Source organism: Megalobrama amblycephala, linkage group LG14 (genome assembly GCF_018812025.1).
Source record: "Megalobrama amblycephala isolate DHTTF-2021 linkage group LG14, ASM1881202v1, whole genome shotgun sequence".
Classification (NCBI taxonomy): domain Eukaryota; kingdom Metazoa; phylum Chordata; class Actinopteri; order Cypriniformes; family Xenocyprididae; genus Megalobrama; species Megalobrama amblycephala.
This window is the reverse complement of record NC_063057.1, coordinates 34598533-34626121: the sequence shown is the minus strand read 5'-3', so window position 1 is coordinate 34626121 and position 27589 is coordinate 34598533. Positions and strand designations below refer to the sequence as shown.

Sequence of the window (27589 nt, the reverse complement as noted above, 5' to 3'; positions counted from 1 at the left end):
GACCTCCCGGCTGTCTGGGCCCAGAACGGGATCTGAGCAGGATGCAAGATCTAAACACAGCGGAGCGAGCCTTCGCCTCCCTGAACTTCTCAACCACCACCTGCACAGAGGTGCCAAAAAGTTCAGTAGGAGAAACCGGGGCATCGAGGAGAAAGCGTTTTTCTTTCTCCCTGATTCGCACAGTTAAGCCACAGATGTCGCTCTGTGGCCACCATGCCCGCCATAGATCTCCCGAATCGAGGCAGTTTGTTTGGTGGCCCTCAGAGCAAGATCCGTGGTTCAGCGCAACTCCGCGACCGGCTCAGCGGACAGACCCTGGCCCTGATCCAGATCTGTTAGCAGATCAGCCTGATACGTTAGCAGCACCACCATTGTTTGCAATGCAGCACCAGCCTGACTTACAACGGCGTAAGTACGGAGCTTTTAGTGTCGGTGCACTCCCTGTAGCGAGATAGTTCGTAAACGTCTCATCTATAGGTGGCATCGACACATACCCATGCTGGCCCAATCCCTCAACATCAGCAAAATTAGCTCACTGATGTCGATGAATTCTAGCGGAGTATGGGTTCTTTCATGCCTTTTTTGATCTCAATATGCAGATCGGGAAGGAATGGAAGGCTCGCTGGAGTTACCGGGTTATGGCTCGAAAGAAACCGATTGTCCAACCTGCTGCGAGTGGGTTCCTTTCTAATGCGCTCCCAGGGCAGCTACAGCCTGCTCAAGGTGCATTCCATAACCTTGAGTAACTCCGAAAATACCGGGCAGGGCGGCCCAGGAGGAGATGCAAACTCACTCACTTCTCCCTCTTAGGCCATCTCCTGCTCTCTGGGGCTTTGAGCCAAAAGATCACTCGCTCCTGGATCTGACGATATCAGAGACAGGAAATTTTGTCCTTTTTTTGTCCTATATGAGGTTCTGACTGAAATTGCTATCATTACCAAACAGATAAGATAGGATTCTAAAGTTAGGATCTTTCTGTAATATGCTGGAAAGTAAATGTTGAATTCAAGTGTTATTATATGTTTTTGAGGGAAGGACCTGTTAATGTTTAATGTTCAGTTATGAAGAGAGAGAGAGAGTGAGTGTGTGTGTGTGTGTGTGTGTGTGTGTGTGTGTGTGTGTGTGTGTGAGCGTAGACATACATTTGCATACTCCTGCTGTAATCCTGATCTCTCCCCCGTGATCCACACTAGAAAACACACACACAGTTAGTCAGTAAACACACATACACAGGTTTGTTTGTCTATATTAGTGACTTCCATTGTCTTTATATCAGGTTAATGACACACACACACAGCAGTGCAGGGCTGTAAGCAATTAATCACATATTTTCGATATCTAACTGCATCTAAAGATTTTTCTGGTCGACTAGTAGTCGTTCATTTAAAAGTGATTAGTTGACTAATCGCACGTTTATTAAAGTGGTGAAACTTGTTCACGGATATCTGTGCCCCATGGTGATTATTAATTGAGGGTATTTAGGAAAGGGCATCAAAACACTGCTTCATGAAGCTTCAAAGCTTTGTTTCGAATCAGTGGTTCAGATCACGTATCAAACTGCCAAAATCACGTGAACTTGAAATTGTGTATCACGTGAACTTGAAAGTGCGAAACACTTATGATGTAATGAAGCCTCGTTTACTGAAATCACGAACCACTGATTTGGAAACAAAAGATTTGTAAAGCTTTGAAGCTTCCTGAAACAGTGTTTTGAAATCAGCCATCACTAGATATGTGACCCGTTCTGGAGAAATGAGTCAGAAGTCACATTGTTCCATTTTAAGATACGGGCCGATAATGTGGAAAAATTCTCTCTCTCTTTTTTTTAGCTAATTTCAAAGAACAGACATTCAAAAATAATCTCCCAAAGTTTCGTAGTCCAGATAACTGAGTAAAGGTATTTAAAACCCTTGTGTTATGTTGGGGGTCAATTTGACCCGTTTAGATTTTCTAGTTGTTGGAAATACTGGTTAACCTATGTTTTTTTTCTTGATATTTTGTTACTTTTTCTCATTTATCATCTTGAACATGCATGCAAAGTTTCAACATGCTGGTGTTTTTTGACATATACAAACAAAATTACTATTACGTTCGTGATGTTCGCGGGTCAATTTGACCCGCATATTTTAACGCTCTAAGGCAACTGTACTGACCCAAAATAATAACATTTCTTGGTTATATTTTGTTATTTTATTTTTTTACTACCTTATGAAGCTAAAAAATTAGGTTTTCCACACTTATTTCAATACAGAAAAATATTTTGTCAGCCACAGATGGTAAAAATTACCTATCATTTATTTTTTCAAGCTACCTGATATAATATTAAACCTTTGGTTTTTTTCTTGAAATTTTGTGACTTTTTCTCATTTATAGGGTCATGAACATGCATGCAAAGTTTCAACACACTGATGTGTTGTGAAATGTGCATACAGAAATTTTATAAGTTCGTACTGTTCGTGGGTCAATTTGACCCCCATAGGCAACCATTCAAAATCATCTACAGACCCTAAATTCAAAACACTTCTGTGTTGTACGTCAGAACTCCTCAACTGTAGTACTGATGTGTCAGTGTCTTAATGAGTTTAACTGCTTTTTATTTTCAAAGTTTGTGGAAATATAATGTTGTTTTACCTGTTAATTATCTATCCCACTTTTTGAGCATAGATATTAAAATTACTTTTCTAACTTAAATTGTTAAAAATTTTGAATACTTCAGAGCACAGACTTAAGTTTGGTATCTTTTTAAAGGGAAAACTTCACAGATTATTGTAGAAGTAAAAAGTAAAAAAAAAAAAAAGTTGTAAAAGTAAAGTTTAAAAAAGTTTATGAAAATTTAAAATATATAAAATATATATTTTTTATATTTTATATAAAATATATATTTTACAAAACATTTTCAACTCTAAAACATCAAGAAAATCAAAGTTAAATATCTGAACAAGTTCTGTGCCGAATTTTAGGTTGATATCTCAAAAAAACAAGTTTTAGTAAGACTTTTTGTGCGCAGTACCAAACTTTTTCACTAGATGACATCAAGACTCCACTGGTGACTCTTCGATTTCCATATATGGTTTGAGTGATCTGAACCATATTTTCCATACTTTTCAAAATATTTATGAAGTAGACATCCTATTCATTAGAAGTTTGGGGAGTAATATTAATATTTGATTTGAATTCGATCCCTAAAACACATTAAAAAAAACATAAGGAAAGAATCAGAGCGTGTTATAGTTTGGCACCGCATCACAAATGAAGAATCTATCGCTATGTATCTATTGTTCTGTCATTTATTTTGAAAATCAGTCACCAAATATGAAAACTAGAGTCTGAAAGCTTTCAAACGATATATAGTTTGTCATAGATTACTTTAGGTTTAGACTAAGATATTATTGTTATAAATGTATAATGGTAAATGTCCCACAGGTCGGGGGAGGGGCCATCTTAAAAATAGTGGTTAAAAATATTTTTATTAATCATAAATTCAGATATTTATTCTTTGTAATGTGTGAAAAATATTGATATTAAAAGTTAATTATTTAAACATGATTGTATGTTTTTTTTTATAGTGTGATTTTTGTGGAATTGTATAGAATCCAATTAGGGTCAATTTGACCCGGACCATAACGAGTGTACACAGAATTTGAACAGTGCACGATGACTATTAAAATTCGCTGGAAATGAACATTGTTTTTCTCAACTCCTCTCGTCACTTTTGCGCATTTCCCTATAATTCCAGGTATCCCCTGAAATGTCACTATCTCTGCTTTCCAAATATGGTGTTAAACATTGTATAACATTGTATAGCAATCAAAAATCTTAGAAATGTACACAAACAGTGACAAACACTGATCATTTGTCAATGGAAGCCCTGTTTCGACTGACCGGCACGTGATTAGTCCAGCCACCCTCCTGTCAGAGTAGCAGTGCTCAGTGTAAACAAGCTAGCAGATCTCATCAGAAAGATAGTTCAATACAAAAGTCGCCAAAGCGTTAAACTCACTGGAGGCTCTCTGTGACTGCGTGTACATGTGCGTGTATGCGTGAGGTGACGGTCAGGGATGCAGACACACACACACACACACACACACACCCTCTCTCTCAAACAAAAATGTAGCACCTCTGTTCAATCTTTCTGATTTTAGTAAATCTTTGTACAAGTGCCTTTTAATATTTATTCAAATAAATACTTAAAAATAATTTGAGTTTCAGCCTGGTTTAATAGCATTTATATATATACAAATGTCTTTTGGTCAAATTAAGCTGTAAAATAAATAGTTTACCCCTTTAATGGATTTTAAAAGATATCAACAAAAAAACAGGCAAAAAACTTTAAAAGCTTTTTCTCAGGTTTTCAATTGGAAAAAGATGGTAGACGACCATTATTCAAATGGGTATCTTTAAAACCATTCAAGGTTTTGCTGGATCAGATTACATATAGTTGAAAAGCTGGGATTTTTTGGGTCACAAAAAGTATTCTTGACACTTCCTAACATTTAGGGTTGAACCACTGTACTCACATGAACTGTTTTAAATATGTTTTTAGTAGCTTTTTGGATATATGAAAGTGTTAATGATCTTGCTGGCAACAGAGAACTGACTAAGCCACCGGATTTCATCAAAAATATCTTAATTTGTGCTCCGAAGATGAACGAAGGTCTTATGGGTGTGGAACGACATGAGGGTGAGTAATTAATGACTGAATTTTCATTTTTGGGTGAACTAACTCTTTAAAGGTATGTAATTTAACTTAATAGTTTGTTTTGTGTATTTTAGGCCTGTAAATTGGGTGCGGTCTATCGTGGCATAGCTTAGTCTCGACACTGCTGTTTTGCGTTGCCTTTTTTTGATTGCTCCTGTTTATTTTATCTTGTTGCTTTGTTTTGATTGATGTCATGGTGTTTCTGATTTATTCAGTTCTTTTCAGACCATTTTCTTTTTTTGGTTTATTCGTATTCTTATTTCATATTTGCATCCTTTTTGCTCTTTTTGTTTAGTGTTATTTTGTTTTTGTTCTGGCTGCCAAGTATACATTTGGAATTTTAGTTTAATGTGCTATTTTTGGTGCTTTTGCTTTCTTCAGTAAAGGCTAGTTAATTTTTTTTTTTTTTTTTAGTGTGTGTGTGTGTGTGTGTGTGTGTTTATAATTGATTATTGCTGTAAGATTAACAACCAAATCTTCCATTACTGAGTATGCCTACAATTTGAATTAATATTCAATCCTTTGACCGACTGGCTAATCGTTAGCCAATAAAGATATCCGATCGTAACGAGTATCTCTCCGTCAAAGAGTTTGACACACACTAGTGATGCAAAGTCCGATTCATTTCTGCGAACCAACTCTTTTCAGACAGTTCAGCTCAATGAACCAGTTCAAAAAGCCAATTCATAGGTTCATCATGCTATGATGTCACTATGCATTTATTTTCTGACGACTCAATGGCTGTCACAGACACGTCAGGTTCCACCTCACTCCCTTACCCACGCACTCAATCACCAGCATACTGATCACCGCCACCTGTTACTCATCAGCACCACAATCAGCACCAGTATATAACCACCACACTCACACACACTCACTGTCCGGTCTCGTTTGCACTACTACACATGTATGCTTACCTTAAGGACTCCAAACGCCATACTTACCTGCTCCAGTCATCTCCTCCATCTCCTCCATCTCCTCCATCTCCTTCGTCTCCCGCTCTCCTTGTGAGCTTACCTGCCTGTGTGTGTGAGTGTCTCCGTCAGCTTCAACCATCTCATCTCTTCACCTGCATCTGCAAGACAAGAATCAGGACAGTATTATATTCCCTTCATCTCTCAAGAACTCTTTACCTGCTTACCATAACCCTGTGCTCTGCTTATTGTGAATAAACTCACCTGGATTGTTTATACCTCTGCCTCCGTGTCTCTGTACGTAACAGAAGACCGGACCATAACAACTTCACAGCATGAGCACCAACGACCCGTTTCACTCACACCACAGCCATCCTCACCATCACCATCCACCGCTGCAGCTTCCGCACCTTCCGTCACCGCTCCTTCACCAGCATTCACCGCCAGTCCCATGGCCAAACCGGCGCCCTACTCAGGATCGGCGGAGGAATGCAGCGGATTCCTTCTTCAATGCGAACTGGTCCTGGAGATGCAGCCGCACCTCTACACTACCGACACGGCAAAAATAGCGTTCATCATTTCGCAACTGCAAGGTAAGGCCCTGCAGTGGGCAGACTCCCTGTGGACTCAGAAGGGCTCTGTTGTCCAATCATATTCGGCGTTCGTCTCTCACTTCCGTGAGGTCTTCGGGAAACCGCTGAAGGATTCTTCCACTGGTGAGAAACTCTATAATCTAAAGCAAAGGAACCTCACTGTAAATGATTATGCCTTGCAGTTCCGAACGCTAGCCGCCACCAGCGGATGGAATGAACAAGCCCTCATCACCTCGTTCCGTCAAGGGTTGGAACCCAACGTGCGGCTGCATCTCGCTGCATACGAGGACTCAATGGGACTTGAACGCTTCATCCAACTCGCCATCCGCGTGGGTTCTCGTATGCAGTCGTGTCTCCTCGAGCACCAGGGCCAGTCGCCTGCCACCAACCTCCTCCGCCGGTCTGAACCCGTCAGCTCCCCAGAACCAGCCACCGAGCCTATGCAAATCGACCATTCACGTCTCACCTCCAATGAAAGACAAAGAAGGCTGACCCTGAACTTATGCTTATATTGTGGATCTCCGGGGCATGTTATCTCCACATGCCCAACCCGTCCTCCTCGGCCCATGGTGAGTGCTATTTTCCCCTCCATTCAGAAAATGAAACCACTCACGACTATTGTAATCCTTACTGCTGCTAATACCTCTGTTCCAGTGGTGGCGCTCCTCGACTCAGGGTCAGCAGGAAATTTAATCTCCGGTGCCCTCTGTCGACAACTCAAGCTCAAGATCTCCCCGTCTCCGGTTAACTATCAAATCCACTCCATCACGGGCAAACCCCTGAGCCGTAAGAACATCCGTCATTGTGCGGGACCACTTCAACTCTGCGTGGGCATTCTGCATACGGAAAAGATACATCTGCTGGTTCTGGAGGAATCCACCGCTGACGTGGTTCTAGGGCGCCCGTGGCTGGAACAACACAACCCTACCATCTCTTGGCGCACGGGCGAAGTCCTGAAGTGGGGCGACCACTGCTTTCCAGATTGCTTCCCAACGCTTCCTGTTCCAAAGTCTCCACTCTCCAAGTCTCTCTCCATGAATGCTACCTCTATCGAAAGCCCTGTCGAGAATCGCTCCGTGGATGTTCCCCCGGACTACGCCCCCTTCAGTGACGTTTTCTGCCCGCAACGCGCCTCCAAGCTTCCTCCACACCGGCCATGGGACTGTGCCATCGATCTGCTACCGGGTGAACCAGTGCCCAGGGGACGCATCTACCCCCTGTCAATACCGGAGGAGAAGGCCATGGAGGAATACATCAAAGAGGCCCTCAACCAAGGTTACATCCGCCCGTCTACTTCCCCTGCTGCTTCAAGCTTCTTTTTTGTGGCGAAGAAGGACGGAGGCTTGAGGCCCTGCATTGATTACCGTGCCCTCAACAAAATAACAGTAAAATTCCGCTACCCGCTTCCCCTCGTCCCAGCGGCCCTGGAACATCTCCGTGGTGCCACTGTGTTCACTAAGCTGGACCTCCGCAGCGCGTACAACCTCATCCGGATACGCGAGGGGGACGAGTGGAAGACCGCCTTTGTCACACCCACCGGACACTACGAGTATCTCGTCATGCCGTATGGCCTGGTCAACGCCCCCTCCGTATTCCAGGATTTCATACACGAGGTGCTCCGGGAGTTTCTCCATAAGTTCGTTCTGGTGTATATTGACGACATACTCATCTACTCCCGGAGCTTGGCCGAACATCGCCACCACGTTGCGGAGGTCCTCCAACGCTTACGGCAATTCCACCTCTTCCTCAAAGCTGAAAAGTGCTCCTTTCACCAGCCCTCTGTCCAATTCCTGGGGTACGTAATAGATCACAGTGGCATCCGGATGGACGAGGGGAAGGTCTCCGCCATTCAGTCCTGGCCCACTCCATCTTCAATCAAAGAACTCCAACGCTTCCTAGGTTTCTCCAACTTCTACCGCCGGTTTATCAAGAATTACAGCACTATCGTCAGTCCATTAACCAACCTACTCCGTAATCAGCCCAAGTCTCTGTCCTGGTCCCAACAAGCCACCAACGCCTTCGAGACCCTTAAAAGAGCCTTCACCACCGCTCCCCTCCTCGTCCACCCTAATCCAGAGCTCCCATTCGTCGTGGAAGTGGACGCCTCCACCACCGGAGTGGGAGCGGTCCTCTCACAGCAGCAGGGGATACCCAGTAGACTCCATCCATGCGCCTTCTTCTCCCGCAAGCTCAACCCGGCGGAGGTCAATTACGACATCGGTGACCGCGAACTCCTGGCCGTCAAGCTTGCCCTCGAGGAGTGGAGGCATTGGTTGGAGGGAGCTACTCATCCATTCCAAGTCCTCACTGATCATAAAAACCTTGAATATCTGAAGGCTGCCAAAAGACTTAACCCTCGCCAAGCTCGCTGGGCCATGTTTTTCTCAAGGTTCAATTTCTCTATCTCCTACCGCCCTGGTTCAAAAAATACCAAAGCTGATGCTCTGTCTCGCCTCCATTCCCCTGAGGAAAAGCCTGAGGATCCTGAAACAATCCTGCCGGAGTCCATCTTCGTGAACCCCATCCAGTGGTCCGAAGAAACCATTCCCTCCTCCAATGCCTCCACACGGACTCCGCCGGGTTGCCCTCAAGGCTTGCAATACGTCACACGGGCACGTCGCACCCCACTTCTGCACAATACCCACTCTTCACTTGGCACTGGTCACCCGGGGGTCAATGAGACCCTCTCGTTGCTCAAACAACGCTTCTGGTGGCCCAACATGGCCAACGATGTCAGAAGGTACGTGCAGGGCTGCAGGGAGTGCGCCATCTCCAAGAGCCCACGCCATCTTCCCACCGGCAAGCTCCTACCTCTGCCCGTTCCTGAGAGACCCTGGTCACACCTGGGAGTGGACTTCGTCACAGATCTCCCAGAGTCTGACGGTCACACGTGCATCCTGGTGGTGGTAGACCGCTTCTCAAAGTCCTGCCGCCTGATACCCCTGGAGGGTCTACCTACCGCCATGGCAACTGCTGAACTGATGTTTAATCATGTTTTTCGTCATTATGGAATACCTGAAGATATAGTCTCCGACAGAGGACCCCAGTTCGTCTCCCACGTCTGGAAAGCCTTCTTCTCCCTCCTGGGTGTGACCGTCAGCCTGTCATCTGGATACCATCCTCAGTCGAACGGGCAGACGGAACGCAAGATCCAGGAGATAGGCCGCTTCCTGCGTACCTTCTGTCACGGCCACCAGAACTCCTGGAACCAGTACCTGGGTTGGGCCGAGTACGCACAGAACTCCCTCCGCCAAGCCACAACTGGACTGACACCCTTCCAGTGCGTACTCGGCTACCAACCCCCACTGTTCCCCTGGGATGGGGAACCTTCCAACGTCCCCGCAGTCGACTACTGGTTCCGGGAGAGCGAGAGGGTTTGGGACTCAGCTCATCACCAACTGCAGAGAGCCCTGCGCAGACGCAAGACGACAGCCGACCTTCGGCGCTCCGAAGCTCCAGTATATCAACCGGGGCAGAAGGTCTGGCTGTCCACCAGGGACATCAGGATGCGTCTGCCCTGCAAGAAGCTGAGTCCCCGCTTCATTGGCCCGTTCACCATCATCCGGCAGATCAACCCCGTCACTTACCGTCTTCAACTCCCAGCACAGTACAGTAGGATCCACCCTACATTCCATGTATCACTGCTTAAACCTCACCACCCTTCTGTTGTTCCCTCCACAGAACCTGACGTGGCAGCCGCCGAGCCCCCCCTTCCACTCATCCTGGAGGACGGCACAGCTTACGTGGTTCATGAAATCCTGGATTCCCGGCGCCGTGGTGGTCAGCTAGAGTACCTCGTCGACTGGGAAGGCTATGGCCCCGAAGAACGCTCATGGGTTCCCAAGAATGATATCCTTGATCCTATTCTGTTACAGACCTTCCACGCCAATCACCCAGACAGACCTGCCCCACGCCCTAGAGGAAGACCACCACGACGTCGGGGTCCGCGGCCCTCAGGAGCGGGCCGTGGGAGGGGGGGTACTGTCACAGACACGTCAGGTTCCACCTCACTCCCTTACCCACGCACTCAATCACCAGCATACTGATCACCGCCACCTGTTACTCATCAGCACCACAATCAGCACCAGTATATAACCACCACACTCACACACACTCACTGTCCGGTCTCGTTTGCACTACTACACATGTATGCTTACCTTAAGGACTCCAAACGCCATACTTACCTGCTCCAGTCATCTCCTCCATCTCCTTCGTCTCCCGCTCTCCTTGTGTGCTTACCTGCCTGTGTGTGTGAGTGTCTCCGTCAGCTTCAACCATCTCATCTCTTCACCTGCATCTGCAAGACAAGAATCAGGACAGTATTATATTCCCTTCATCTCTCAAGAACTCTTTACCTGCTTACCATAACCCTGTGCTCTGCTTATTGTGAATAAACTCACCTGGATTGTTTATACCTCTGCCTCCGTGTCTCTGTACGTAACAATGGCATGTTATATCAATGAAATGTTTCAATATGCGTTGATACAAATGACTTTATTCAACTTTAAATAATGTCATTTGTGTCAACGCATTTTGAAACATTCAAATAAAGAGTTAATAAAGTATAAACTCATTAATTTCACTTTACAATTTATAATCTGCATATATATGTAACCGGGGCAAGAATAATATTTGTCATTTGATTAATTCCCCCCCCGGCGAATCACCTTTATGTTTGCTCCGACTCATGTGTGCTGTCTCCTTTAAGAGTTTGTGTATGCGTCAGAGAGGACTGCACATCAGACTGAGAGAACGCGCAGTTCAAAACAGGAGTTAAAAGAGGAAGAAATAGTTGATAAAACTGTCAAAGAGAGGAAACTTCCAGTTTTATATACACTTGTGAATATGTGGTGATTACAGTTGTGTGATCGTATTTAGCGGATGGGTTAATTTACCATTCATACGAGTATTGTGTTGCTACGTGAGAGAAATCTTCGGTGGGGTGGAGAATTCAGACCACGATAACGGAGATTGAGCGTGAGTTAAACTGTTGTGAAAGTTGTTAAAATGTTAAATAGCCCTGTTTATTTCTTATATTAGCTGAACATACGGTAATTTTTGCCCTTTATACTGTGTTAGAGGGGAGAGCAACGATATATGTGATCACACGTGTGGCAATTACCACGTGAGCTTCTTCTTTGACTCAAAAAGTGAGTTTTGCTCATTTTATTCATATAAAGTGTGTAAGTTTAAGACATGAAAAGCTTTGTATTCTGTATTGAGTGTATACTGTTGTCTTTAGTTACAGATTCATTTATACAAAGGGGGTTAAAGTGTGAGAGATAATGTGTGTGATGTATTAATGCGGTAAAATGTGCTGATTTCTCATTTATTCTGTGTTTTATTTGTTTTATTTAGGCACATGTAGTCCACTACCTTGTTTTGCACACCTGTAATGGTTCTTTAACATTGTTTGCACTATTTCCAGTGAAATTGGACTGGTGATCCGGTGTTTTGAATAGGGGTTATCGATGTAAAGAACCCATTTTATGTTTTAGAATTTTTCTAGTACTTACTGCTCTTTTTTGGTACCCATTGGAGTCAAGTGGGTGGGTTTGTTACATTTTTTTGGATTATATAGGCCAACTTTAACTTTAACTGGATTTTCTAAAACTGTTTATTTTGCCCTGAACAAAGAATATATTAATGCTGTGGCCCTTTTAGGCCCAGTCAGGAATAAAAGAGCCCCTTTGCTTTAGATGTTGTGGCTGTGTATTATTTCCATACATAATATTGAAGGGTAAGCGGCCACATCTAATTTTGGTACCAGGAGTGGGGTTCCGTTTCTTGTTTGGGGTTCATTTTTTGTCGAAACTAAAGTGTGCTAAAGTAGTAGGGTGCAAACAACGGTAGTGGGTAAGAGCAGCTGAGTGCAAGAAGAGCCTGCAGAGGATTGTGTGCCATCCTGACTGGAGCTGCAGGAGGATCAGGGGCCAGCACGCCAGGACTGCTGTGTGTGAGGAGATTGTGAAGGACGGTGCTTATTGAACTGACTGTTTGAGAACTGAGACTTTCTGCATCCACGAGTCATGGACGCTGAGGACATGGACGGTGCAGCCGCCCAGGCTGAGGAGATTCAAGGTGCAGGAGCTGCAGCTCCAGAAATGGACATTGACGGAGGTAACCCCATCTCACAGCTACAGTCGCAGATCCTGGAGTTGGGACGTAGACATGACCAAGTAATGTCTGCCCTTTCTAACATGACTAATGTACATACTAGGTCCTATGTGTATATCCCAAGAGAGAAACAAATTGTACCTTTCAGTGGGGATCCGAGTAAAGATTGCCAAAATGTTGATGAGTTCATTGAGGAACTCGAGCGGGTCATTAGAGTGAGGGGGTTGAATACAGAGGATCAGGTAGATTTTATCCTCTCCCACTTAAGGGGTTCAGCTCTAGATGAAGTCAGATTGTGTATGGGAGGGGAGGATAAATTACCACAAGACCTGTTCTCCTATTTGAGAGCCGCCTTCAGGGAAAAGCGGAGCACCCCTCAGTTGTTACATGCATTTTATGCACGAAAGCAATTAGACGGTGAGGATTTCCGTGATTTTTCACATGCCTTATCATTGCTGTTAAATGCTGCACTTCAACAGTCACCCCACATTGTTCCAGATACACAGCTGGCATTGAGAGATCAATTCATAGAGGGGGTGAGGGATTCAACCCTCCGGAGGGAACTGCGCAAGTTGGTTCGAGAGCGGTCTCACGCTACACTATTTGAAGTCCGTGAGGAGGCCCTCATGTGGTTTTCGGAAGAGAGACCCCGTGTAGTTAATGTGGCTAGAAACCGGAACCTAGTGGGTGTGGGCGAAAATGTAGAGCATGCGAGGATGACTGCCACCATACCAAGTGACTTGACTGTAGCCTTGCAAGAGGTAATTAAGGTAATTACACAACAAGGGAAAGCAATAGGGGAACTTACCAATGCTGTCCGTGATCTCACAGTCCAGAGGTCTAACCCAAGTGGTGAGAAACCGAGTAAGGCCAGATTTAAGCCAAAATACACCCGTGAAGGCCAACCCATTTGTTTGAGATGCGAGGGTGTTGGACACATAGCCCGGCAATGCACTATGCCGCACTTCCAGGGAAACCCCGCACCAGCTACACCCGAGCCTCAGAGTCTGCAGGGAAACGGTGTGCCTCCATTGCGAAGAGCCGAGCAATGAGAGGTAGCATTGATGGCTCAAAAAGTGGCACCCTGACTAAAGACAGATTCCTAGAGCGTGCAGTGGGCAAGTGCCCAGAAGTAGAAATACACATTGGAGGGGTCGCTGTCAGGTGCCTTTTGGACACTGGCAGCAACGTGAGTACTTTGACTGAGAGTTTCTTTCAAAGAACATCTTAATGGAGAAGACAAAGACATGCATTGTACAACCAAGTGGTTGAAGATCACTGCTGCCAATAAATTGCCGCTTCCCTACCTTGGGTACGTTGAACTTGATATCCAGGTAATGGGGTTGACTATACCTGGGTGTGGGTTCCTAGTGATATGTGACCAAGATGATGGGGAGACTGATTCAGCACCCCCAGGCATACTCGGTATGAACATAGCACAGCGTTGTAAACAGTTGATTCTGGCAGAGTTTGACAATGCTTTGGAGGGGACGTTGGATGCTGATTGGAGAGCCGTCTTCAACAAGGTACAAGAGGCTACCCCAGTGGAGGCGACTTCTATAGTCCGTGTGGCAGGCATACATAAGTCGTATGTACCTGCAGCTTCTGTGGCTACCATTCAGGCTAGAACACACAAAGAACTAATTGGAAACAGGGGCCTAGGTTTGTTTGAACCAGGTAATACATCACTGCCAGGTGGCCTGGTCCTGGTTCCTACCTTGGTGCCACCCGGTAGGCGAGTGTTCCCAGTGCAGATAGTAAACTTGTCGCCAGAGGATGTGTGGTTACCGCCTAAGGTGAAACTTGGCATACTTGCCTCAGGTCATTGCTTTGAAGGTAGCTCCTGTGAGGTTACATTCCATCGGATCTCAGCTAATCATGAGGAAGTAAAGGTTAGCCAGATGTCAATGATAGGGGTGGGGAGTGACCTGCAGTGCCCATTGGAGAAAGTGCAGATAGGTGGTACCCCTACACAGCAGACAGAGCTGAAGGCACTCCTGATGAAGTATCTGGATGTGTTCGCCATCAGTGACGAAGACCTTGGTTATGCTGACCTGGTAAAGCATGAGATTCCCCTGAATGATGACCTCCCTGTCTCACAGCCATACCGGCGAATACCCCCTAACCAATTCAAAGAGGTAAAGGATCATATCTCTGGGCTTCTCAAAAAAGGTGTCATACAAGAAAGCTCCAGTTCGTACGCATCTCCGGTGGTGTTAGTTCGTAAGTCAGATGGAAGTCTCCGGCTATGCGTGGACTACAGGAAGCTAAACTCTAAAACTAGACGTGATGCATTCCCGTTGCCACGGATAGATGAGAGTCTAGATGCTTTGAGCAGGGCCAAGGTGTTCTCATCCATCGATCTCGCAAGTGGCTATCACCACGTGGCAGTTCATGAGAAGGACCTGGCACAAAACAGCCTTCATTACACCATTTGGGCTATTTGAGTACCAACGGATGCCGTTTGGAACTCTGTAATGCGCCTGCAACATTCCAGCGCCTCATGCAAGCCATAATGAGTGACCTGGTATTTCAAATGGTACTTGTCTATTTGGACGATTTGCTTGTCTATTCGAGTACATTTGAGGGACACTTAGTGAGGCTAGAGACTGTGTTGCAGAGGTTGAGGGAGGCCGGACTAAAGGTTAAAGTGGAAAAATGCCACTTCCTGCAGTCCGAGGTAAAGTTCCTAGGGCATGTTGTATCTGCTCAGGGGGTGTCTACAGATCCGGACAAAGTGAGTGCAGTGAAGCAGTGGCCAGTCCCTGACACTCTGAAGGAGCTGCGATCCTTTTTAGGGTTCTGCAGTTACTATCGGAGATTCATTGAGGGTTTCTCTAGGGTGGCGGGTCCGCTCCATGATGTGGTAAACACTTGTGTTCGACAGGGGAGTGTTGCTCAGGCCAATAAGTTGTTCAAGGACTCCTGGACGACAGAGTGCCAACAGGCCTTTGAACACCTCCAGGAGAAGCTTACCTGTGCTCCAACGCTGGGGTATGCAGACTTTACCCTACCTTTTGTGCTGGAAACTGACGCCAGTAATCTGGGATTGGGCGCTGTGCTATACCAGCAGCAGGGGGGAAGGAAAACTGTAATAGCCTACGCGAGCCGGAGGTTAAGGGGCGCCGAGCGAAATGACAGAAACTACAGCAGTATGAAGCTGGAGCTCCTGGCACTGAAGTGGGCAGTGGTGGAGAAATTCAGGAGTTACCTGCTGGGATCTAAGTTTACTGTCCTAACAGATAACAACCCCCTGTGCCATCTCAACACGGCCAAGCTGGGTGCCATTGAACAGAGGTGGGTTGCGCAGCTTGCAGTATTCGATTTTGACGTGCAATACCGTCCTGGGCGGTGTAACACCGCTGCCGATGCTCTCTCCAGAAGACCAGGGCTAGAGGGGACGGAGGTGGTAACTGAGGATTCGGAATTTGACGGCTGTGTGGCTATTTGCAGTGGGCTTCGCACAGGTACTGCAGTTGAGGCTGACCTGTCAGAGCTAATGGCAGGGCCTAGAGAAGGTGAAACAGGACAGCTTCAAGTAGCCATAGATGATGAAGGGACTGAAGGGGAACACTTCCTGGAGAATACCCCCACGTTACCTGGATACACGAAGGATGAACTTCGTCAGTTCCAAGAGGCAGATCCGACCATCAGCATACTTAAGAGTTACTGGGACAAGAAGAGGAAACCCACAAAGAGTGAGAGAAAGGGTTTTTCTCGACCAGTGCTATCGTTGTTAAAGCAGTGGGACAGAATCCAAGAGAAAGAAGGTCTGTTATACAGAGTCATTGACGATGTGTTCAATGGAGAATGTCAACAGTTGCTGCTTCCGGCATGTCTGGTCGAACTGGTTCTGCGATGCGTTCATGACGAGATGGGGCATCAAGGGGTGGAAAGGACGCTGGGACTGCTTAAGCAGCGCTGTTATTGGGTTGGGATGTATGATGCCGTGGATAAGTGGGTGAAGAAATGCCCGCGGTGTGTGCTATCCAAAATGCTGCAGCCCAAGATACAGGCACCATGGACTCCGTTCTTGGCTTCTCATCCATTGGAGGTGGTTGCAATGGATTTCACCACATTGGAGCCTGCAACGGATGGACGAGAAAATGTCCTCGTTGTGACCGACGTATTTACTAAGTTCAGCCAGGCATTCCCCACCCGTGATCAGAAGGCAAACACAACCGCTAAGATCCTTCTTAAAGAATGGTTCCTCAAGTACGGTGTGCCGCAGCGTCTTCACTCAGATCAGGGGAGGAACTTTGAGAGTGCCGTTATTGCAGAGCTCTGTAAGCTCTATGGGGTAAGGAAGTCCCGCACTACGCCACATCACCCACAGGGAAATGCGCAGTGTGAGAGATTTAACCGAACTATGCACGACCTCTTACGCTCCTTACCGCCTGATAAGAAACGGAAATGGCCAGAGTACTTACCCGAGCTGGTGTACGCCTATAATGTCACTCCTCATTCCTCCACCGGCTACTCCCCTTACTATATGCTGTTTGGTATGCAGCCACACTTACCAGTGGATGCGTTGTTGGGTCAGGAACCCCTGAGAGAGAAGGAGCCTACCTGGTTGTCTGTCCATAAGGAACGGCTTCAGGATGCACACTCCAGAGCACGAGAGTATGCTGAAAGGAAGGCAGCAGACCGTGTTGTTAAGCGTGAAAGTAGGGTGTACTGCCCAGAGGTAGCGGTTGGTGAACAGGTGTACTTACGATATCGTCCCCTGGGACGGAAAAAGATCCAGGATGCCTGGGCGCCAGCAGCATATAGGGTGGTGGAGGTGCATGGTACAACCTACACTGTGGAGCCAATCGGGGGAGGTCCTGCAAAAAGAGTTCATAGATCCGACATCAGACCCTGTCCGAGTTCAGTACCAGTGCCGATGCCTAGGAGAAGAGTGAAACCTGTTGAGGTACCTACCTCTGAGATGGTGGAAGAAATCCCTTCGTATGAGCCAGAATGTGTGCTGGTGGAGGAAACCAGATTGTCGGAGGAGGATCTGGTGGGCCCTGTGTTTGGAAGGTTGAAGCAGCCAGTTGCAGAGCCTGGGATGGATGCTGGAATAGGAGAGGAGGAAGTACAAGAGGACAATGATAAAGCAGATAATGCAAGTGTTGTCCAAGATCTCTCTCAGCCTGGAACCGAAAGAGCTGATTCACCTTCGGACGTAGTAGTGGCTAGGCCAGTTCCTGCTCCCCGAAAGCCCAGGGAAGAGATTGCCCAGGTGGATGCACCCCATCCTTTACCACGCAGGACCCAGCGATCAACTGCTGGTGTGCATAGTAATCCAAACAGATTGCCTAAGCCCGCTTGTAAGGCTGTGACCCTCAGTCCCGATGTTCTCTCACAAGTGCTAGCTGGTATGGTTTTGTACACATCTGGAAAGCTGCAAGAGGTAGTAGAGGATTGAAGGGTGTTTGCAGTCATCGGGGACGTTGACTGTAGGCAGGGGAGAGTGTAACCGGGGCAAGAATAATATTTGTCATTTGATTAATTCCCCCCCCCGGCGAATCACCTTTATGTTTGCTCCGACTCATGTGTGCTGTCTCCTTTAAGAGTTTGTGTATGCGTCAGAGAGGACTGCACATCAGACTGAGAGAACGCGCAGTTCAAAACAGGAGTTAAAAGAGGAAGAAATAGTTGATAAAACTGTCAAAGAGAGGAAACTTCCAGTTTTATATACACTTGTGAATATGTGGTGATTACAGTTGTGTGATCGTATTTAGCGGATGGGTTAATTTACCATTCATACGAGTGTTGTGTTGCTACGTGAGAGAAATCTTCGGTGGGGTGGAGAATTCAGACCACGATAACGGAGATTGAGCGTGAGTTAAACTGTTGTGAAAGTTGTTAAAATGTTAAATAGCCCTGTTTATTTCTTATGTTAGCTGAACATACGGTAATTTTTGCCCTTTATACTGTGTTAGAGGGGAGAGCAACGATATATGTGATCACACGTGTGGCAATTACCACGTGAGCTTCTTCTTTGACTCAAAAAGTGAGTTTTGCTCATTTTATTCATATAAAGTGTGTAAGTTTAAGACATGAAAAGCTTTGTATTCTGTATTGAGTGTATACTGTTGTCTTTAGTTACAGATTCATTTATACAAAGGGGGTTAAAGTGTGAGAGATAATGTGTGTGATGTATTAATGCGGTAAAATGTGCTGATTTCTCATTTATTCTGTGTTTTATTTGTTTTATTTAGGCACATGTAGTCCACTACCTTGTTTTGCACACCTGTAATGGTTCTTTAACATTGTTTGCACTATTTCCAGTGAAATTGGACTGGTGATCCGGTGTTTTGAATAGGGGTTATCGATGTAAAGAACCCATTTTATGTTTTAGAATTTTTCTAGTACTTACTGCTCTTTTTTGGTACCCATTGGAGTCAAGTGGGTGGGTTTGTTACATTTTTTTGGATTATATGGCCAACTTTAACTTTAACTGGATTTTCTAAAACTGTTTATTTTGCCCTGAACAAAGAATATATTAATGCTGTGGCCCTTTTAGGCCCAGTCAGGAATAAAAGAGCCCCTTTGCTTTAGATGTTGTGGCTGTGTATTATTTCCATACATAATATTGAAGGGTAAGCGGCCACATATAATAAACCATAGTAAAATTTATTTACATCTCTCGATAAAAAGGTTTTTGCAGGTTTTAATTAAATAGTCACAATAAGCATATTTCCATTACGTGCCTCAAGCTTGCATGGTATCATCAACTCACTCAAGACTCCTTGGCAAACTTCAACAGTTGGTTGAAACAGCTCAGTCGGTTCTTTTTGAGTCAGATGTGCTACTTCAGCTTGTGCGTCTTGCGTCATCAACCCAGAACTAAAGTTCAATTCAGTTCGATTAGTGAACCGGTTTGACCGGTTCCTTCCAATGAACCGGTTTCAACCAACCCAAAAGAGACATCACTGCCGTTGTCAGAGCGCGATCAGACCTCACTAAACGAGTGCTGAACGCAGTTGGACATAGCGGTGTTTTAGAGGTAAAACATTATAAAAATACTGTTCGGTTTCTCACACAAACCGATCGTTCGTGTCTTAGGACATCAATGTGCCGCAGGGTTTAATTTGGATTTGTCTATGGAAGTGTTTTAGACTCTTATCGTTTGAGTTCCCATCCACTGGCATTATAAAACTGACAGACGGCAGCAGTTGGAGTTAAAAATCATCATTTGTGTTCTACTGAAGAAACAAAGTCACCTACATCTTGGATGCCCTGTTGGGTAAGCAGATAAACATCAAATTTTCATTTTGGGGTGAACTATCCCTTTAAGCACAATTTATTTGCATGTACTTTAGTATAACTAAATGTACGCTATAAATTGTTATACTTAAAGTCCGCTAAATTGGAACAACAACTTTTGTTAACACCCCTGCTGATAAATGTGCCACAATCTGCAACACAGATTCCCAATAGTGTGCACTCCAGTGAGTTCGGTTGTTTAGCAAAAGTACAGCAAAACCAATTGTTGGAGAGTGTGATGGCATTGGCTTTATGGCATGTTCAAAACATATCAATCATTGTGCTTCAACCAATAGTAGGACATTGGGGCAGGCCAATGGGGGTCAAGGTTTAGCTTCAGCAATTACAGTGTTTTCAAGTCGTGTCAGAAAGAATGTATTTAAAATGCACATGAACATCAGCGCAACTCATAATTATGAGTTTAGTTAACTCTGGATTTCTTTAAGAGTTTCAGAGTTAAGTACGTGACGGTGAGAAAACTTGTCAGAGGCAATGGATGCAGAGTCTGCCTAGTGAAAAAACCCTACCAAAATGTATTTAAAATAGGCCTACATTCATTTCACACTAACTAAAAACCCATTAATATACAGTAGTCAGCATTTGAAGTGGATCAAAAAAGTTAATAAAAGTTGTCCTTAGAAGGTTTTAGGACAACTTTGATAAAGGGTTTTGATCCGCTTCAAATGTTATTTACAGACGTACTGACAAATATTTTAATTAAACTTTATTTGCAGTTCTTCGTTATTGCACAATGCACAATGCAAAATGTGTTTAATATCACTATTAGTAAGGATCGTATGATCACTGTATAATTTGAATGCAAGATATATATATATTTGTACTAAAGTATACTTGCAATAGTTCCACTTAAGCATAATCAAATATACTTCAGTTTATCTTTAGTTGGACCTCAACACAAAAATACGTGTTCCAGTTTAGCAGACTTTAAGTATACCAATTTAGTATACTAAAAGTTCAGTTGCAGGGTATTTATATTAAGTAAATGCAATTGTAGTACACTTAACATAAAATAAATGTATTACAAATAGATTTTAGTATATTTATTTTTCACTAGAGTAAACCGCTCCACTCAAATTGATTACTGTTACAGTAAGTCATGTGCTTCTTGAAGCTTAAAAATATGTGAACCATATTTTTGCCTTGACAAAATGGATGGACATAAAAATATCTATATGGCACCGATCACGCATCACTGATGAGAACCTCCATGCTGTTTTACGGATTGCTACAGCACAAGACCTAAAACCAGACGTTGACACACTGACCATGGGGAAATGGTGTCAGACATCTGGCCAAAAACTAATATGTAAGTATATACAAACATAAAAAAAAAATTTATTTAAAAAAAAAAGAATAAGAACAGTTTAATATGTATACCTATAATTTTATACATATATGTATAATTTGATGGTTGAGTTCACATTTTGTTCTGTATTTTCAGAGCATGAGAATGGTGTGTGATATGGTGTCTCAGGATGAGGAGGGATTTGCTTGGTGTGTTCAAGGATAAACAGCATCACCTCATCAACCCAAAACTCAACCAATATAGTTGTGAACTAAGACAGCCCGTATAGTTGTTATTTTGAGTTAATACATATGCTACTCTGTATGTGTAGTAATGTGTTCACTGTCTTTAGAAATGTTTACTGTAATCAAACCATTTCCAATTTGTTGAATGAATGCCCTCTGCAAGGCTGCGTGCAGCCATTTGTTTTTGTAAATGCCTTATCTGTCACACGTTCTTAGCAGCTCACAATTTTTTGTTGTTCTATAGCCTAGTTCTGCCCCTCTCAAATGTGACAAAAAAAGGTTTTTAACAAAGTTAATGTAATGACTTGTGTTTGATGATATTTGTATATTATTTATATAGCACCTTTCAACACCCAAGGTCGTGTTACAGAGATAGGTTAAGGAATAGGACAAGATAATCATCAACATAAAAGCACAACAATATTAACAGTCACTTATATATATTATTTACAGACTATAAGCAGAGGAATAATATTCAGAAAATGTAAGATTCTAAGAACATCATGTGCCCGTTTTTGTGCTTCTGTATCTCTGTCTAGCCATTACATCATGCTTGCTTAGAGAACATGTTGCTTTTCTTAGAGTTGTGCACAACCCCTACTGATTGTATTAATACTGAGGTGCCATTTTCACTTCCTATATTTTCAGTATATAATTGGCTCTCTGGCTGAATAAACTTTGTATCTTGGTTGAACTGCACTCTTTGTGTCTGAGTCTTCCATTTGATACCCAGGTACCTGCTTTTCTGTGCTGGATCGCTCAACCCGAATAGATCGTTTTGAATTGTATTATTAAGTTGAATTATTAGATTCTAACAGAAAAATAATGTGTTTTTATGAGATTTTTGAAGGAGTGAAAGGTTAATGCTTGACAGATGTCTTGAGGAAGGGAATTCCACAACCTTGGAGCCACAACACTAAAAGCCCTAGCTCCCATAGTCACCAGACTAAACTTGGGGGTGACTAACAGTCCTGCACTAGAAGAGCGTAATGAACGAACTGGAACATAAGGCTGAAATAAGTCGGATAAGTAAGAAGGGCCAAGGCTATGGAGAGCTTTGCAAGTAAGAATTAGTACCTTGAAGTTTATACGCAGGGAGACTGGAAGCCAATGAAGATGATATAGGATTGGAGTAATGTGTTCTTTCTTGTATGCGTAATCAGGCGAGCAGCATAGTTTTGAACGTATTGTAATCTTTTGATATATTTAGCTGAAAGGCCATAAAGCAGTGAGTAACAATAATCCAATTGAGATGTGACAAAGGCATGTATTATGGTTTCAGCATCCTGCTGACTAAGAGAGGATTGAATGCGAGATATGTTATGTAGGTGAAAAAAAGCTGTCTTTACCACTTTACTAATGTGGTCATTAAATGAAAGAGTGGAATCAATGAGAACACCAAGATTGCAAACAGTCGTAGAGGGCATTATCAAGCCACCATCCAAATTCATCTATTGACCGGAGAATTTAGAAACAACGGATTTAGAGCCTGATCAAACTCATTAATTAACCGGCTTACTTTGGTAGCCAAACGAGCACTTGAAAAAGCACAGGGAACTGAGACTGAGATGCTCTGACAAACAGGAAAGTGGGTAAGATTGTCCTGTTCCAGTTGAGACTTCCAATGGTGAAGTTTACGCTGGAAAGCTACGATCATGTTGGACATCTGCGTGATGATTTGTTTGCGTCCCTGCAGCCTCTGATTCAGTTGGGCGAGATGCTCAGTTATGTCACACAACATAGCAAAATCACACAGCCAGTTTGGATCTGACAGTTCAGGCAAGGGGTTTCCTTTACTTTGCATGAAAAGAGCAATTTCTTTCCTACGCTTAAAAAATCATTTGAGGACTGCACTTCTGCTCAGCCACCTTACTTCTGTATGATACGGGACGTCCCCCTGCTTCGAGCCCACCTCCTGCAAAAACACCTGGAACAGGCAGTGATTCAGGCCATGCGCCCTAATGAAGTTCACTTTTTCGTGACCGTGGTCATTATATCATTCAGCTCCAGAACCTTTCCACACAGAGCTTCTTGATGGATAATGCAATGATACGTTATCAGAGGTGTGTAGCAGTTACTTTTTTTGCAATTTGTCCTTCATTAATCCAACCAAGCCTGTTTTTTCTACACACATTGCAGGTGCACCATCGGTAGTTATCCCCACCAACTTTCCCCACGGTAATTTATTCTTACTTACGGACTTCTCCACCGCATCAAAAATGTCCCTCCCTGTTGTCATCCCATGCATGTGTAGTGATGTTTGTGACATGTCTGAAATGTCACCATCATTAAATACATGGCCAATGAGGTATCGCTCTGCTTTTATATATAAATCTGTTGTTTATGCCCCCCAGAGTGCGTATTGGTCGAAAGACTGCCCCTTTTCTTTCACTGCTGTGGATTGCAGAGTGTGACGCTGGTCCGCCAAGGCTGTGTGTGTGTGTGTGTGCACGCTTTTGTGACATAAGGACACAAATGTATATAATAACATGGGTATGACATAGGTATTACAAAAAGAGGTGACTTATGAGGACATTACCCCATGTCCCCACTTTTCAAAAGGCTTATAAATCATACAGAATGAGTTTTTGTGAGAAAGTAAAAGTGTGCACAGTTTCCTTTGATGGGTAGGTTTAGGGGTAGGGGTAGTGTAGGGGGAGAGAAAATACAGTTTGTACAGTATAAAAACCATTACGCCTATGGAATGTCCCCACAATTCACAAAAACGAACGTGTGTGTGTGAGTGAGAGTGTCACGTCATCTAATTACAAGGGTCCTTGTTACAGGCACTGCATCTATCTTTCTCTCTCTCCAACCCTCGTTCTGGGCTGCGCTGCTGCTTTGGGTCATCAACACTTTTGGTCCAGTGGCTAAGTGGGCCTGATGTTTGTTTTTTGTTTTTTTTGGTTTCTTTTGTGGTCGTATCATTTTTTGTTTGGGTTATTTGTTTTAGTATTGATTTATCTTTGGTACTGTCACCAACCCTTAGTTTTTTGTGATTTTGACTGATAACAGTCACTATTAATTGGAGTGATTACCGCTATGCGGTATTTGTGATCTGTCATTTTGAAACCTTGAGCTGTGATCAGTTCTGAGTTTGTGTGATCTTTGTTGTTGTGACAGTATATGTAGTTTGTTTTGTCTTTAATTTGTTATATTTTGTTAACCATTTTAAAGCTGCTGTCCGCAACTTTTTTTGTGTTTAAATTTACAAAAATTATATAATGAGAATATACAACATGAATCCATTTTCCAAACCGTGTTTTTGTCTTATCCTGAATCATTATGGTACACTTATAATAAGTGTTTATATTCGGACTATTTCAGACCGGACTGGTAGGACGCAGAGTATCACAGTAACTGCGTGACTCGCCATAGACATACACAGAGAAAAGTAGCTCCGGCTACAATGTTCTTCCACAAGACGCGTGCAGTTCTGTTTATTAACTGCTAGAGGGCCAAAAACCATGGACTGCAGCTTTAACTTTAATGAAAGATTTGTTTAAATGGAAATTCACACCTCTTGCCTCTTCTTCTAAGTGGAACTTATTTGTGTGTTTTGATTCTTTGGTAATTCCCCCGTTATTTTGGGGTGGCGTAGTCACTACAAACCAGCCAGTCACTACACATGGCAGCCACATCCAAGTGCTCTTCAGTGACCTCTTATAGAAATGGATAGCTACGCTGTATTCGTGTTGTCTGTGCTTTCTAGTGATGCACCAATTGCTATTTTCTTGGCCGGTTTACGATTTTTATTTTTGTTCACAAGTTCACATGTCCATATAATTAAATAGAGTAAAGTTATGCATATTTGCCATGCTGTCCGGGGAGAGGGCACCAAGCTCAGAATTTTGGCCCGAACCCAGAGTGCTCCCCCCGGTGTGGTAAAAATAGATAGAACTAGAAGTGAGGAGATGGGTGGAGGAGGGATGCTAATAAACTCTCAGAAGAACAGAGGCAAGTCTGCTGTATTTACACCTCTAGTCATTGGTTGAGTTGATTAACTGAATGCTCTCCACCTGTGCTAATTAGGTTAATTATCTGAACTTGCTCCTCCCAAACTTTGTTAATAAAACATCATTTAGTGAGATCTGCCGATACCGATTTTTGCCGATTCCGATTTTCTTTTAAGAACTATAATACAAAAATCTATTTCAATGCAAAGTTTTATTTTCATAAAAAAAAAAACAAGTAAAAAGTCAGTAATAAAATAAGAACAACAACAAAAAAATTGCAAACAACAGCACAAATAAATGCAATAGAATAAAGAGAGCTATGAAACTAAGTTTTTCAGGTTAAGTAGGTTTTTATTCAGGTAAGAAATACTACAGAAATTAAAGTAATCTAATGTAAAATAGCACATCCAGTGTTATTTTACATGTTTACCTTAATTTCTGTAGCCTTATTGTTATTTACCGATTTATTCTTACTATTAAAGTTATAAAACATAATCCGTCAAGAGCAGAAAGTGATTTTCTTTGATTTTGTTCTTTGATTAACATGACAGACAGCAGCAGTAATATTGGACTGCTGTCCCTTTAAGAGTTTATGAACGGATGCAATACTGTTACACACATGCTTTCTCTTTCTCAACTATACTGATCCAAAACTGACTGTGTTTATCTGAATAATCGCCAAGACTGGCATTTTGGCATAATTTTGTTTGTATTTGACCGTTTAAGTGCAGTAAGCCACTTATTTTGGAACTTGTGTGATGCTGTTTGACTTCTGACTCTGTTTGAGACTGAGTGTGGCTTGTCCGCTCCACCTATATAGATCAATGGTGCATGCACTTTTGGTGTGAGTGCGAAACCTGTGGTAATTATTAAAATTATGCACTATTAAAATAAGCACTATTTAACCGGAGCGAATGAGACGAGTGAGAGGAGGCACCCACGCAGGTGTGTGTCACTTCACCATCGGAGGGAAGAAACGGATCGGCTCGGAATCGGTAAGAAGTGAGACTGATCAGCCAATCACCAATCCGGGCCAATCATGAGGAAAATCAGCCAATTCTGATCCCTGGCCGATCAATCGGTGCATCTCTAGTGCTTTCATCAACAGCTAATGAAAAAGCCAGATAACCGTGGGTCTCTTCGGCCAGCTGTGTTGTTAGATTTCCTGATAGCTCCTCAACTCGGTCTGTGATGGTGTTTCTTGGCAAGCTGACATTTTTAAACTCTGTATCTGGTCGGGACACACCTGCTGACACACTTCTTTGGTGACATTGTTGATTTCGTGCTGCGCTGCCGACGACTTCTGTAAAGCCGTACGCTCGTTGATGGGCGTGCCCTTGCTCTCTCGCTCTGGTCAGCGTGTGCATGCACGCCCTTCCAGGAGAAGTGGCCATATATGGAATTCTGCCCCCATTTACATCACTCAGGCCCATACTCGAAAAAAAACCCAGAAGTTTGTGAGGATTTGGAAGAGTATTTTAGGCACAGAAATACTCAGTCATACATCCAACTTGTGTTTTGAAACTTTGGCCATGTTTAGCATGATAATCCAACTCTTTACCCATGTAGAAGTCAGAATGCATGACCTAATACTTGCACAAAACATGTTGTTAAATACATTTGAATGACACAGATATTACTGAAATTATTGATATTGATACTGATACAATTATTGTCTTTTTTGGAATGCTTGATAAAAGTGCTGCTCAGGTGGAGCTCAAGACCTGTTCACGTGGAGTAACCCCGTTTAGCACATAAGGGGCAAATCACATCAAATACCTTCAATATCCTGAAGATGGCAATATCGCCCAAGAAATAAGCTACAGCAGATAAAGTTGCTGACTTGCAGGGCACAATCACAGTGTAATGAGTAACGGTAAGTGTCAGTTCAAATGTACAGGAGTAAAGAGTTCATACAGTTGCAAAAAAAGTAAGTGAACCACTTGCAGAAAATGTGGATAATTTTAAAAAAATAAGAGAGTTATGTTATTTTTTATTTAGTACTGTCAGATATTTTACATAAAAGATGTTTGCATTTTATTTGCACTACCATTCACTTGCACTACCATTTCTGACTACCATGTCCTCATGTCATGTATATGCCATTTTATCTCTGTATTTTTATCTTCTTTAATGTTATTAATATCATAAATATGTTTATTTGCTCTATTGTTCAGCATAAGTGCCATATACCGTTAGTGAGTGAATTTGCACGTTAACTCGGTGCATCGCCAGTGAAAATCGCTTGGGTATGAACATGAAAAACGTCTCGAAAAACACATTCCTGGAGCCTCCCCAACACTGCACATTTTGCAGGTCTCCTTTGTCTGACAATGATTTCAGCCCTGCATCCCAATGCCCATACTATCCATTCTAAACAGAATGTGGGATTACAAAATGTGTGTCCCGAAGCATAGTATGTTGAAAAGAGTATGCCAAAAGTCCCCGGATGGTGTACTATTTCCTGCAGATTTTCGTGGTGTGGATCCATCGATGCGTCCC

At 43.4% G+C, this 27589-nt stretch overlaps 1 protein-coding gene across 1 annotated transcript in view; it reads right to left on the bottom strand.

Moving 5' to 3' along the window:
- The window catches only part of LOC125244442 (NACHT, LRR and PYD domains-containing protein 3-like), a 52605-nt gene that overhangs the window by 9247 nt on the left and 15769 nt on the right, over window positions 1-27589 (bottom strand). The window contains exon 8 of the mRNA XM_048154525.1: window positions 1143-1189. Within this exon, the coding sequence (XP_048010482.1) occupies window positions 1143-1189 (47 nt within the window). The remainder of the gene's footprint in view (window positions 1-1142; window positions 1190-27589) is intronic.